Source organism: Falco naumanni, chromosome 7 (assembly GCF_017639655.2).
Source record: "Falco naumanni isolate bFalNau1 chromosome 7, bFalNau1.pat, whole genome shotgun sequence".
Classification (NCBI taxonomy): Eukaryota; Metazoa; Chordata; class Aves; order Falconiformes; family Falconidae; genus Falco; species Falco naumanni.
The window spans coordinates 34,365,147-34,379,542 of NC_054060.1; the positions used below are offsets into that span (position 1 = coordinate 34,365,147).

Consider the following 14,396-nt stretch of genomic DNA (forward strand, 5'->3'; position numbering starts at 1 on the left):
ACAGCACAAACAGAAGGCTGATTTGGCCAGCAGTTTATTCCCAAGTTGTCCCTGGCAAGGAAGGTCACTTTATGTAGACCAGATAAATTGTCTTACTAACAGCCTACTGATCACTGGCTGGAAATCTGTGGCTACATACATCAATTCCCACCTCCATCTGCCTTTACAACTAAGCATTAGTCTTTCTACCACCACCACCTAAATCTTTTCCTCAGAGGCAACTGCCAGGAGTTTGAAAGCAGGGTCATAGCAAAACAAGAAAAAAAACAACATGAATGATGGAAAGATGGAATACCTTTGAGGAGGGGAAGCTTCCTTCCCTGGTGTGGAGGTGTGCAGCACCTTGTGCATACCCTGTACCGGGAGCACTGTTAAAGGAGCTGCAGGAGAGTGCAGCTGAATAGCTTGGAGCACGGCTTTCTCTCTCTCAGACTGAGCAGCTGTCCTGGAAATGGATGTGGGGAAAAGCTGCAAGGGAACAAGAGGGACAACAGAAAGCAGCTATTCCCCATTTTTTTACAGGTTCTAACAAGCATTTGTATTTTTTGCCTTATATGAACAAGTGTGAAACCCAGCCCATCTGTCTTTAGGACAATCCAGCTCTCTCAAGAAGCAAAACAACACCTTCTCTTCTCAACAGCCATTTTTATTGCTTTTAATAATACACCACTGGAGGGAAAAATAAGTGATTTTCTGCTATTCTTCAGCTTCTTTCTTTATTAGAATAAGTAAATTCCCTGGGACTGTTGATAAAAGGTAAATAGTTAACTTTGCATCTAGCCTGACAATGCAAGTAAAAAGAATTGGAAATTCCCCAAAGCAGGCTACTTATATTAAGAATAGCATCACAAAACTGCCCAAGTAACCACTCTATGGAGTAATTAACTAGTATTTACATGGAAAACAAGCTCTTACAGCCATTGCTAACAAGACTGAAAGTCTGTGCCTCAAGATGACATAGCAGAGGCTCAGGCTTGAAAGTGTCAGCGACATTTAGTTCAAGCCAACAATAATCAACACAAAAGTCTTTCCACTCATTCCAGTGGGCTTTGGCTAAGGTCCCTCACACACACACATGCACACAAATCTTTCAAAACAGCCAGAAACAATGTCCTGAATCAGGCCTTAAACTCCGAGCTCCTGCCATAGTCCAGCCTTCATCTACAAAATAAATACAATTTAACAATGAAGAATATTTACTTTCCTTCATCTGATGTTCTGTAAAGTGCTACGTTTCTAAATTATACCGAGTTAAAATGATAATATTGCTCTAGTATTTTAAATATGATAAATATAGAATGAGCTGTGTGCAACTTCACTTGCAAGTTTTATTCTTTTTTTAGTAGATATACTAAATTTAGTCATCAAAATAGCCTCCAATAGTACTCCATGAAAAACTAGTAAGAAGTTATAAATAAAACCACATCCTTCAAAGAAATCCTACGCACCACTTCTGTCCACATTGCATGGAGAAGCCTAGTGTTCCTGTGAGCATATGGAGCGTAGAAAAATGAGGAAGCTGAGAATTACCTAACAATAAAAAGCAAAACCATACAAGTGAACGCTACATATCCTCCCATAAACAGTCTGTTTTCTACATTTAATCTTGGTGCATACAACCCAGTTCTTCTATGTTTTCCCCATTAAAAAACTCTTCCAGGAAGAACATCTTGCAAGAGATGGGTTGATTCATCTTCATCTTGCTCCTTTTTACTGCAAAGTGGAAAAGATTCTTGTACAAACTGCCTACACATTGGACACTGTTGAAAATACTTAATGCAGCCATCACATAAGCACGCGTGCCTGCAGGGCAGGAGTACCCAGTTCACTGTGCCATTCTGGCAAACAACACAGTCTTTACTGTTTTCTTCAGGCAATTCTGGTTCATCTTCAGCCAGTCCAGCCTTTTCTAGCAAGCTTCTGTCAGTGCTTCTCTCACCAGGGGACGTATTGCTTGAAGCTGGTGCAGTGCTATTTGCAGACATGAAGAGCTGCTAAAATACACATAATACACAAACATTTAGAAGTAAACAAACTGTCCCCCGATACCTGAACACACCCATGCAATATAAGTGCTTCTGGGTCAGCTTCACTGGTTTCCACTGGGTCAAACAGCGCCAGACTCACTCTTTGCTTGAGTCCCGACAGTTGCCTGGCCTTCAGTTAAAGGTATTTCAGAAGTGTAAAATTACATAAACCACTGGAAAAATATTAAGGATAAGTCATCAAATCTTAGCCGAGTCAAATCAACGTACGTGCATGAACTTTAATGCAACTGCCCAGGTTTTGAGCAGCTCCGGTTTCTGTTTCTGGTATACCATTCTCTATGCCTAGAGGGATGTTTCTATCCATTCCTACCAAAAAATACATCCACCCAGTTGTCAAGTCTACTTCACTCAACCCATTCCACTCTTGCTCATGTTACAACCCCCCACATCTTATGTGAAGTGCAAATTCTTCTGGGTGTGATCACTCAACAGAGCCAGTAAACTACCATGCAGCCCAAGACACCCATAGAGAGCATACTATGCAACTACACAGAATGCAACTGCACAGTTATTTCTGTTCAGTTTATGCATTGTTTTTACAATGGCAACCATACATGAAAAGAAAGCTTAAGGGGATCAGCAGGGAAGTTTACCTGGATCAACTACATCAGCAAAAAATGGCCAGGACAAACATCTCTTTGGAAAAATCTATTTCTGAATAAATGTTAATCGACTCAATTGAATTGATTTGGCCCAATTTCTAGCTTACCAATACCATACATTATTTTTATTATCACAGTAATGTAACAGTGAATCACACAGAATCACATCATCAACTGCCTGACAGACACAGGACAAAGATGGCCCCACAACACGTGTAGATAAGGGGAACTGGAACAGAATAATGAAAGCATTGGTTTAACTTACGATGGTATGTGCTAGACAGATTCCTAACCTTTGTGCATGTATTACAGTAAAAAGAAAGTAAAAAAGTTTCTTCTGAGGCTGTCCCAATTGCAGGACAGTATAGGAGAACGTGAGAGACTAGCAAGGAGGTAACAAATGTTCTGTAGAGAGGAAGCATTGGGCAGCTAATTTCTTGCTACTGCTTTAGTAAGTGAAGATGACCTAGGCCTCATAGACCAAATCAAGCAATTTCTCCAGGAAATCTTGAATATTTTCATATAAAATATTTCTGTACAGTAACTTTGGCTGGAACTACTTGACTGATAAAATAATTTTAACTATTACCCATTCTTTGCATGACAATAAATGTCTTTTACTAATTTAGGCTCTGAAATCCTACACAAACTAAACTTAACAGTGTCGCCCAAACGAAACAAGACTCAGTACATGGCTTACCTTCAGATCATGGTATTGACCTTGAGCTAGAAGTAGATACTGATATAATATCCTGCAGGAAAGTCTGTAGCTCTCATCAGGAATGTGAATTACAGCCACCATTGAAATCTACCAAGAAAAAGCTATGTTTAGTAACTTCCTTTTCATTATATGAATCATATAGAACAGTTTGCTTGAAAGACTGCATACTTTCTTACAACCTCTGACCTGCTTATTTCCTTAAAACAGCCAGGATTTGACCAACGTTGACTTCAAGCACAGATCAAAAAAATATACTGGGTAAGGTGAAAACAGAACGTGGCACAAGAGAGCACTTTGTGGTGCTTCAGTTTTCTGCCCCAGTTTTCCACAGAGCCCTTCTATGGCCCGTTTACAGCAGAGGCCTGCTCTAACCACTCTCACCTAGTGGAATTAGGCCCCAAACCAACAAGGCACCTAAGCAGATGCAGTCCTCCCAAAGGTAAGTGCTTATGCAGCTGAAGTAAGGCTTGCTTGTAGAGTCATGGATATGCCTCGGAGAGGCTACCTGAGTAATGATTTCAACCAGAAGTAGCAGCTCCCACTCTCCTCTTTTCACCCCACTAACTCCTGATGAGCTTCTCCTAAATGGGAGAGACTTTGACAAACTATGAGGACTTTCCTACAGCAACTGAGCCCCAAGCAAGCACATGCACTTAAGTCCCATACAACTTCTGCAGCCACATCCCGGGCTGTCTTCAACACAAGGAATGGCCCTCTCAGCTCAAGTCTGAGTGCAGAATTACAGGGGAACATGCAAAAGGCAAAGTCTTCTCTACTTTCTCCCACTTTCCTCACAAACACAAGGATCACAGTTTTTAGACTCTGGAAAGCATTGAGAGGTGTCACTGATTGGCTTGTAAACTGAGTAGGCAAAAGACAAATTTCACTGGAAAGGATTATGAAAGGACCCCATGGGCTGACTTTAGAGGCATTTTTCTGAATAAGCTTGCATGCTGTGCCTAAAAACCCTCACCCTGCCCAAATTATGTAATAGCCTCTAAAAAGCAGGAAAAAAAGAAAGTGAAATTCAATGTTATTGTAGTTCCCAGAAGCTGTCAAAAGAGAAATGAAATATAGAAGAAAGCTGTTCTGTTCAAAAAAAAAAAAAAAAAGTACTTTAAAGGCAAATCTGACTTGCACTTCAAAATCCACACATGGCTAATTATATGCAGAGTTTAAATATATATGTACTTATACATAATGTATTTATACTAACTACGTTTACTACGTTTTGGCAACAAAGTTTTTTTTTTCTAAATTACAATGCCCAAATTGTGCACAAAAAACCTCCTAAATCACCAAAAACCAAAACAACCCCACACCACTATTAGCTTCGTTTCAGAACCTGAAAGCCATTAAATCGCCAATAAAATGACAAATTTTGTGTTTTGAGAATAAGAGTTTAAAAGTTAATGGTTCTCAGTGGATTTCTATTATGTCACCCCACCACAACATAAGTGCTTTCTCAATGATGACGCATGTCCCAGTTCATTGTTTGTTCAGACACCTAGGCAAACTTCTAAACTGTCAATGGGACCAGTTCCTAACACAAGCATCTTGATCGTCAAGGTACTGCCTTCGCTGTTGTGCTGTCCTATAGTATAGAAACATACACGGCGATACTATGATCTAGTAGAAATACTATGCTGTTTGATTATAGGACCCCTTCCCTTTAAGCACTAGGTATTTTCTCTTTGTAAATACTTGTACACCATAATCAAGTTACTTCTCGGTCTTCTCTTTTGTACACAGGCCTGATAGCTAAGCCTTCTTCCACTTTAGCCCTGCCAGTCCTCAGTTTCTGTAACTCTTATATATGGTCATGCTAATTTTCTGGAGCTAAAGGAAAATCACAGCACAGAATCAAATAGGTATGATGTGGCCAAAAATACAGTTAGGATGAAAGTGAGGCACCCCCCCCCCCAGGAAAGAGATACCGGAACACCATCTGTAGGGGTGGATGTACACATACACACACACAAAAATAATTCCAGATGGAACTTGATGTACTGATGCAAGAACAATGTGGTAATACCATATTGGCCACAGAGGCAAAGATCCCTTCCCACACTATATTTATATCTTAGAAGTTTGTCTCAACAACAACAGATGCAATTCTGACATTTGATTGGCAAGGAGTTCAGGTGGAGTTATTCCTTTGACCATACTAACAGATTCCAGTTGTGTTCCTTTTCTCCCAAACCAGAGGAAAAACACCTCCACCACTTCTCCTTCCACCCCTTTCTTTCATGTTAAGGAACAAGAGAGAGGTGTTACAAATTGACATCCATACTAATGTCAAACACATTAAAATATGAAATTTGCAGTCTCTTTATATTAAATTAATCTGAGCTCTAACTATAAATAGACATACTTATCTGGGAAACAGCTGGGGTGAGGGGGAAACAATCCCATCTGGGGACAGGAGGGAGGAAGGCAGTCCTAAGGTCAAGTGAAATGAAGCCAATGAATGACAGGCATCACTTGGAAAGGGAACAGACTACTTAGGCACAGGTGTAATCACAAACAATTGCCCAATGTATGTATGGAAAAGCATTCAGTGGGTTTAGGCAATTTGCTTCTGAGTTCAAATAGAAATCCATTATTGTTCAAGCAGTTAGCACTATCAGGTCATCAACCAAATGAAAAGATGGGAGATAAAAGCATGTCCAAAAGAATCAGTCGATTTAGAGTTTAGAAGGGATATTGCACTGCATGTGACAAGGCTGAAGCTGCTTTAAAAGAGAGTCTTTTGGGAAACCAAGTATCTCATCTCAGCCTCCTGCAAGACCTTCACATCTTCCTGTAAATGACCTGGAGCTGGCTACTGTGAGGCATAACATACTGCATTACATATACTCGGGCCTGTTGCAGAAAGGTAATTTCTATGTTCCTAAACAGTCAAGTCAGCAATCAGCTCAAATATCTGTGCCAGACACTAGAAAAATAAATCCTCCTACCTTGCCAACAGCAATCCAAAAGACCGTATCAGCCCAAGAGCTCCACCACAGGTTTATGTGATCAGAAAATTCCAAGTAATAGCTTACTAACCTACCACAATGCTAGCTCATCTGACCACAGGGCTTACCACAGAGACCTTTGCAGATATGAGCTTTGTGAAAATCATAAGCATCTTTTGAATGACATAAATAATTTTTATATAACTATCCTTGCTCTTCTGCCATGCTCCTCCGGAGTCATCAGTGACAAAGTTAGGGACCAAATTCCAGGGGACAAGGAAATGAGGCTGTTTTATTCAAGCCTGTCTCCTGAAACATTCAGGCCTTAAATACAGTGACCCTAAAATAAATTCTTGTATTACTTACAATATCATATATTTCTCTGTCTTCTTCATCAGCTAACGTCAACAATGCTATCAACGGATAGCGAGATCTAGGCACTGGGCCAAAATCGACAATTTGAGCATCTTCTGGTAACTGACAATATTTTTCTTCCTTGTCATTTTTTTTAATGCTTTGTATGTGTCAAGGAAAACAATTAGCATAGCTGCAATTGTAGACAAATGTGACTTTTGCATAAAGAATATTTGTCATCATTTTTGTTCATAAATATATTGTGTCAAGAACTGCTGAATGTTCACAAGTCTCTACACTGCCTGTGCCAATAAATTAGCATATTTTGTCAAAACAACTTAAAAAAAGGATACAAGTACTGCTGTCGATAGAGGTATTCGCTGTACAGAGCATCCTCTAATGCCTGAGGAGTCTTTATTCTGAAGCAGTAGACGTGTTTCTGCAATGCTTCGTGGAGTTTTTGAACACTGCAGCCCCAGTAACACGTAAGAATACAGTCTTCCAGACAATCAGGTGTCAGGGTTATACCCTCTTGTAGAAAGAAGATAAGGATTTCATTTACTCACCCACATGCAGGATTTCTGGAATTGCTAAGTGTACGTTCTTAAAAGGGCAACAAGCAGAAAACAACTTCAGTGTGCCAGATTTTTATCCTTATAATCTAATCTAAGAATTTAGCCTAGGTTCAGTGCTTCTGAAAGTCAATGGAGATGAGGAAGTGGGTGTGGGGGGATAAAATGGCTGATCAAGCTAAAAAAAGAGCATGTGATTTTATGAAGGGTAAATTTTAACTTCTGATAACATTTTACACACTCACTACGAGATCCAAGAGCACAATCCCTAGCCCAAAGTCCATTCCCTTCTTAGATAATAGTATTAATTGGATCACTGGCCTACAACGCTCTCTGTGGTCTCAAAGAATAAGGCCTTCTTGATCATCATGCATAGGGAGGATAATAAAAGGACCTCTGCACTCTGCTTCTTTCCTAAAAATCAAGTACCCAAACCATTAACTTCTAAACACTTACAGCACAAACAGGAGCAGAACTCCTTCAAGAGTTCCAAGTGCTCAAACCTCCTGAAAAATCCAAGTTACCTGAATACTAAGTTGTTAGGTTTGTTGGGTTTTTATGTTGAAGGAGCAGTAAAACTGCTGCAGCCCTTTTCTTATTCATAAGAAAGCTCCACATCTGTGATGGTTGAAGATCTTGCTTACTACTCCCTAATGATGGAGAAAGGCATGAATTTCACTTCTCATGTGGGCAATTTCAAGGATGCTAGGAACCACTTGAACTCTGATCCAAATAGATATTTAAATCCGGTTTCCACTGAAGCACAGATAGAAAGACAGGAAGATTATTTGTTTATTAACAGTAGTGTGCTTCCAAACACCGCTGGAGATCTGGACTTAGGTTTAAGTGGGTGGCATATATTCTTTCATGAATTCTACAGAATTCTACAATTCTGTGCAGTTTACAAAAATACCAGCGGTAGCTGGTAATCTGCAAATGTTTTTGTTACTTAAAAATGTGTTATAGCAGGAAGTGTTTAATTAATAAAAATTAAACTGTACTTAAATATCCAAACATTTCACTTTTAAAAACACATTTAATTACTTGTATTGCAATGATGGAAGCATGTTTCTGAGGAATTTTATAACAGAAAAGGGCAAGAGCAAGAAAAGAGAAAGCTCAGGGACCTAAACTGACGAAAATCAAGCACATCAGAAATATACTGACTTGTTACTGAAGCTGTAGCAGGATGAGGGATTTCTAACCCAAAAGGATTCTTCACTTGTCTCATCCGCTTTTTCAATACTCTTGTGCTGGATTCTGTTTCTTCTGAGTTTCTCAGAATAACAGGAACACCCAAACCAAACCTATGAGACATGAAACAAGAACAAGTGGGTTAAGTGTTGATGGCGACACATTTGAGTTTTTCTTCAGCTCTAAATAGCAAGCAGCACAACAAATAGAGCTAGCTTGGCTTTGCAGAGTATCTGCTAGGATACATGCATAATACAGCCTGCCAGTCTGACTTCAACTTTTCATGGCAGAAGGTAGGAGTCTTCACAGTGATACAGAAAATTTTAAAAGGGGGAACACTTTACTCCTGTGTTTCCAGAGCGTAAAATTAATGAGAACGGTCAATGCCCTCTAGTGGCAAACGGTTAGCCAGAGCCTTCCCCTAACTGACATTGCTGCACAACCTGTCACAGGACACCTCCCGCCCCTCCAAAAAAAATTCTAAAAAAATCACTACTTGCAAAGATGGAACAGCCTTAATGGACAGTGTGTTCAATAGGAATACCTTAAGAGTAAATCATTCAGCCCTAAGATATTTCTAGCTGTAACTACAGCCAGCAAGATGTCTTTATGGGAGACTAAGATCTCGATTTCCCATATAAACCTCAATTACAGTAATATGCTAATAATAAATCCTGAGCCAGAAACCAAGTGCAAAATAGTCAAGAGTCCAAATCAAAGCTGAGACTGTAAGACCTCTTCAAAGCTGAAACCAGCCTGCCAGCCCAAGTGATGTTCTGACTCTAAAAGGATAACAAAGCAAAGGTTTAAAGGTTTAAACACCCTATGAATCAAAATAAAAATCAAAGAAAGTGAGGAAGGATATTTTGGGATGATTTCCAACATCAATTAAAACCCCAAGATTTTCATATTACCTGGGGCTTTTAAAAGAACAGTTACAGAAGAACAAGCTCCACAACAGACTTTCTTTTACACTTAGCTAAAAATAATTCACTTTTAAGGTGATAGCAATAGCTTTCCATAACCAAAAGCTGATTAGAGAAACTGTCCCAGATTTGCAATCAGAAGACTACTTTGGAGACTGAAGAGATTTCCTTAACTGCATTAATTCAGTCCTGTCTCATTAGTAAGGCAACAGGGAGAGGCTGTGGGAGTCTTTTGTTAATGTATTTTAGAAAACAGTTACTAATTAGCTCAGGCTGTACTTCCCTGAACTTGTGCTTTTACTGCTGCCACCTGTACTGTTGATGTGAAGGCCTGTTTAATGGCTTTGAATTTTGGTTTATGCAGTCATTAGAATATTGGGCACTGGAAAACTCCAAATGGCACGAACCATTGGCTCTTCCCTGCATCAATTCCTTCCATTTAGTATACTGAAATAGCAGCTGTTACAGTAAGGTAGGTCTCACATCAATAACTCAAGCTGAAAAGAGCACTACCAGAGCTTCAATGTAATCAGTTTGATAATTGGTGATTTCATGTACAATACAGCTCTGAGCCAAGCAGACAATTTTGTGGCTTAACTGCTACTTTTGCCTGGTTTTAAAAATCTTTTCCAACTCCTGTGTGTCAAACAAAGAAGAAAAGTAGAGCTTTTACTAACATTGGGCTCCTTTCTATTGATTCATGTTGGAGGGGTGCCCTTTGTAAAACTAACAGGCAAAAACAGCAAAGTGATTTTCAAGTTGACGGAAAAAAAATTCTCGAAGCCATTCCCAATAGCAACAACCTGTTCCTGGCAGTCTAACAAATACTTGCCTTTGCCATTTAACATCTTGTGTGCCTGAGTGTCAGCGATACACCAAAAGGGAAAGAGATTGAGCTGGCAGAAAATACTGTATACTCATTACTCCATCTTTGATAAAGTCCTTTGGCTTGCTAGACCTTGAGGAAAACATTTGCATTTCTTCAATAATATACTATAGGGTGCTCAGCCATACTTCGTTTGCATGCACAGAAGGTCAAATCTGTCCGATGCAAGCAAAAGCAGCCACGGCTGTAAAGAAGTACACAAGTTAAACATCTTACTCACAAAGGAACCAGGTGCAGCAGCTGTTTCACTTACTCAATATCCAAAACTCAATGGAGCTAATCTTTCCAGCCGCACATAAAGATGCCTCCTGTTTTATACCATCTGGCTGATTCTGAAGTAAAAACCCTGTTCTTTGGAAACTTTCTTTGCTGGTCGAAAGCAACAGGATAATCACCATGAAAAGCAGGCATAGAAAAAAGCCTCTAGTACAGTTTTCCCAGCAGCTGAAGGCAGAAGGGCCTTTCTGTTCAACAATAAAGTACAGTGTTTCTGTAAATTTTAAGGTAGTATTCAGTGTATGAAGGATAAATAAAGATAGTTTTTATTTTATGATCTCACAGTCTATCAGCCCAGATCATTAGCTAGTATAGGGGAAAATTAATTTCTTCAGAACAGTGCCAGTTTAGAAAAGGCAGGAGTTTCCAACGGTTTTACTCCTGAGTTAACTTCTCAAAGAGCAGTCCAGACTTCAAACAGGTGCCGAGTCTAACGTGAGCATTAATCTCCAGCTAAAAAGGCGATGCACAGGACTGTATTCAGCTAATCTAAATTCTACTTCATTCCTATGACCAGAGCATCTATTGAGCTGGCTCTAGAAAGCTACCTATGCAGTAACCTACTTAGACTCTCTCAGCAGACCCACAGGTATCCAGGGCTGGCCATAAAAACACACACTCATCAAATCACTGCATAATTTTGCAAATGAAAACATTAACACTCCTAAGCAGTTGGTGTTTTTTAGGCTGCCTGACACCATCACAAACACATCCATAAAACAAGCTGACAATTGATGCTGAAAATGATGGGGAAAATAAAATGTCATTACAGCAATATATCATGTATTATGTACTCATATGACACCATATGCTTTTCTAGTACTCTGTGTAGCAAATAAAGGATCAAGTTGTTTTCATGAGTAAGTTCAAGAGCACTTAAACTGTAACTGTGGCTGCAGACACACTGAAGTTGCTTGGAGGCTCTTTGTCATACAGCCGTGGTACAGCAGAGTTCAAAGGTAGCAGCAAACACCTCTGAGCAGCTGGCCACATACGCACATACTCGTATGGGCTGAGCTCCCCGCCACTGCTTCTACTTGACTAACAGTTCCTCAAAAAGCTAATTTGAAGATAGTTTGTATATATTTATATAAACTGCAAGAGTATCTAGTGTAGATGCACCTAGAATCTGATCCTGAAACAAAAATGCATCTGGACAGTCCTCTGAACACCTTGTAGTCCACAAAGCATCAATGGACACGTGTGCAGATGTAAGGATCTTCTGGCACAACTATTTCAGACATTTTACAACAGGGGATTGCAAAGCATTTATTATAGGCAGATAAATAATGATTAAATTGATAAAAGGATCACTGGTTTAGGATATACATGCAGAGGTTTATTTGAATCATGATTCAGTATCTTTTTTTTGTAAAGACAATATTTTTAAAGAACTGATGAAGTGGAAAAGGAAGAGCAGTTGGCAATATAATACCGTCAGCGTGCAGTGGGACAGAGAGAATTATGAAAAGGATTTCTACTACCTCTCTCTCCAAGTAAATAATGAGGTGGAGCTTCATCCAGCAAAAAGGTGAAAAAAGACCAGTTGCCTTCACTACCACGTACCCAGCACTAGGGGAGGCAATGCAAAACAAGAACAAAAATTTTCCAAAAAGTGTATCTGAAAGATCAAAGATCTGCTTCATTCACGCTGAAAGCAATAGATGGCATATGTTTGAGCAGTGGCAGCTAACTGCTGATGTAAACAAGGGGAAGACTTTTAAAGAAAAGTCGAGCAGAGTATTTATAAGCTGCCAAGAGAACAGCTGCAGCTAAGACATCTGTAATTCAAAGAGAGACAAAGGATGGAAAACACTGAAGTACAGCACTACGATATTAATGTTAAGCCAATGGAAGGAAATGCAATAACTCAACTTATTCTCTCCAGAAGCCACACAATTCCCAATTCCTACATAAAATATTTTGATTGCTAATCAATGGTATCCACTTGGCAAGTATCAGTATTTACATTTACAGACACTCCTGAGTTGGCAGTGCTCTGAACCAAGGACATTCAGGACCCTGTTTCTGAAAGAGGCAACAGTGACATCTTTGCTGAATCCTCTCAAACACAAGAAGGGAAGTCTTCTACTCATAACACCTCTAGACACTTTAGCAGATCAGTTGTTTAAGGTTCCTCCCCATCCCAGTCCCTGTTCAGTTCACCTGAAACACCCTCTTCTCTGAGCTTCATCAGTGGAATAGACTGGTATCACATCAGCAAGCCTGGGTACTCTGGCACCTCAGTAACAACCCTGCCTTACAGACTGGCTACAAGATTCAGCTGCTACTCAGCCTAGCGCCAGGCACCTCACTCAGTATCTGCTCATTTTATCTGCTACGAAGATCTGAGATGTTTATCTCCAACAGTGCCAAACTCCTCCCTTGAAGCAGCCCTACCTGACCCCCATTCTCTCACTCAGGGTCAGGTCCTCTCCTGCCCACCTTGTTTTCTCCACAGCTTTCATCCTCCTCCTGCTGGAACAGCAACTCTTCCCCTTCGGTCAACGCTAGCCCTCCTCACCCTCCTTTCTTCAACACAGCCCCACTGCCCCCACCGCTGCCACCCCAGGGCCAGCCCACACTCCCGGAGCTCATTCCCCAAGGGGTGCCAACTCCCATCACCTCCCTCCTACGCCGGTCCACCTCATTACACCGCCAGACCTCCGCAGCCAAGGCCCATCGCCCCAGACCGGCCTCCACGGGCAGGGCCAGCCCCTCAGGGACGGCGTCGGCCCCACACGCTGCCCCCACTGCCGCCGCCCCGCCGCACTCACCAGCCCAGCACCAGGCCGCTGGTGACGAGGAAGCAGACAAACACCACGGTGATGTAGAAGAGCGGCGAGTACTCATAAAGCGTGACGAGAAACACGGCGGCCATGGGGCCGGGCCCGGCCGAGCCGCCCTACCCTACAGCGGGAGAGCACCAGGCCGCGCCAGCCGCCTCACCAGGCGCATGCGCGGCAGCTGAGTGAAGCCACTGCCCTCAGCTTGCCCGGAGATGGGCGGCCCGCGGGCAGGGCTGCGTTGCCTAGCGACGGCCGTGGGCTCCCCGGCTGCCTGGGCTGGCACAAAGCATCCCAGTAACAAATTTAAGTCATAAAACCTGCGTTATGTGGCCGTCCGCCTTCAAACACCTCCGTGCCGTAGCTGTAGCAGCCCTGACACTCGGGGAACCGACCTCCAGTAGAGATGGGATGCTGCCAAATTCCTCCCGTGACCTCCACTTCTAAATAGAGTGCTACAGAAATATGTTTTGCATACTGAAATGAATAAGCAACCCACCTACACGATACCACAAAGGAAATAGCTGTACTTAAGAGTGTACAGAGATCAAGTGACGCTTCAACAGCTGCTTGACAATCCTGCACTTCCATGTGGTTTACTGAAGTGCTCATTGAAAAACTGCATAAATAGATCCCATATTTAAGTCATTAATATAGCTTGCATGAGGTCGTACCTGAGATGCAAAGTCTTAATCTATACTTTCATTCTCTTTGAGCAAAAAAACGAATAGCATTCTTAATTAACTCCCGCTACAGGAGTGTGAAGAAGGCATTCTTTGTTATAGCAGCTTAAATTCCCAGCAGCATGAAGAAGGTCAGATATTTGGCCCAGCACTGAGACAGCCCTCCACCAGCAGCCTGTTACTGAACAGAAGTGCCTGCCTTGCACTCCCTTCTCATATTTGTGAGCTCCAAATCCTAGTTTACTTCCAGAATTATGCTCAACTTATCCAAACAAGAAGGACCATGAGCAGCAGAACTTCCAATTTGTGCCTCATATTTGAATCTCCTAATGTTTACCGAGTCAGACACTCCAGCTGTGGCTTTTTTGACAGCCATTTTACTGTGTAT

General features: G+C 41.3%; 1 protein-coding gene across 2 annotated transcripts; it reads right to left on the bottom strand.

The window, feature by feature from the left end:
- Positions 1-686: 686 nt before the first annotated feature.
- On the bottom strand, positions 687-13,530 carry CGRRF1 (cell growth regulator with ring finger domain 1). 2 transcript variants are annotated; one of them, XM_040601387.1, is made up of 6 exons: positions 13,317-13,530; positions 8,425-8,564; positions 7,039-7,216; positions 6,698-6,845; positions 3,351-3,458; positions 687-1,991 (listed from the first exon to the last, which is right to left on the bottom strand). In XM_040601387.1, exons 1-6 carry the CDS (start codon positions 13,418-13,420, stop codon positions 1,644-1,646), a joined length of 1,026 nt encoding a protein of 341 aa, XP_040457321.1. In that variant the 5' UTR covers positions 13,421-13,530; the 3' UTR covers positions 687-1,643. The 2 variants fall into 2 exon arrangements, with proteins under 2 accessions (XP_040457321.1, XP_040457320.1); XM_040601386.1 differs by having other exon boundaries at positions 687-1,994.
- Positions 13,531-14,396: the final 866 nt, after the last annotated feature.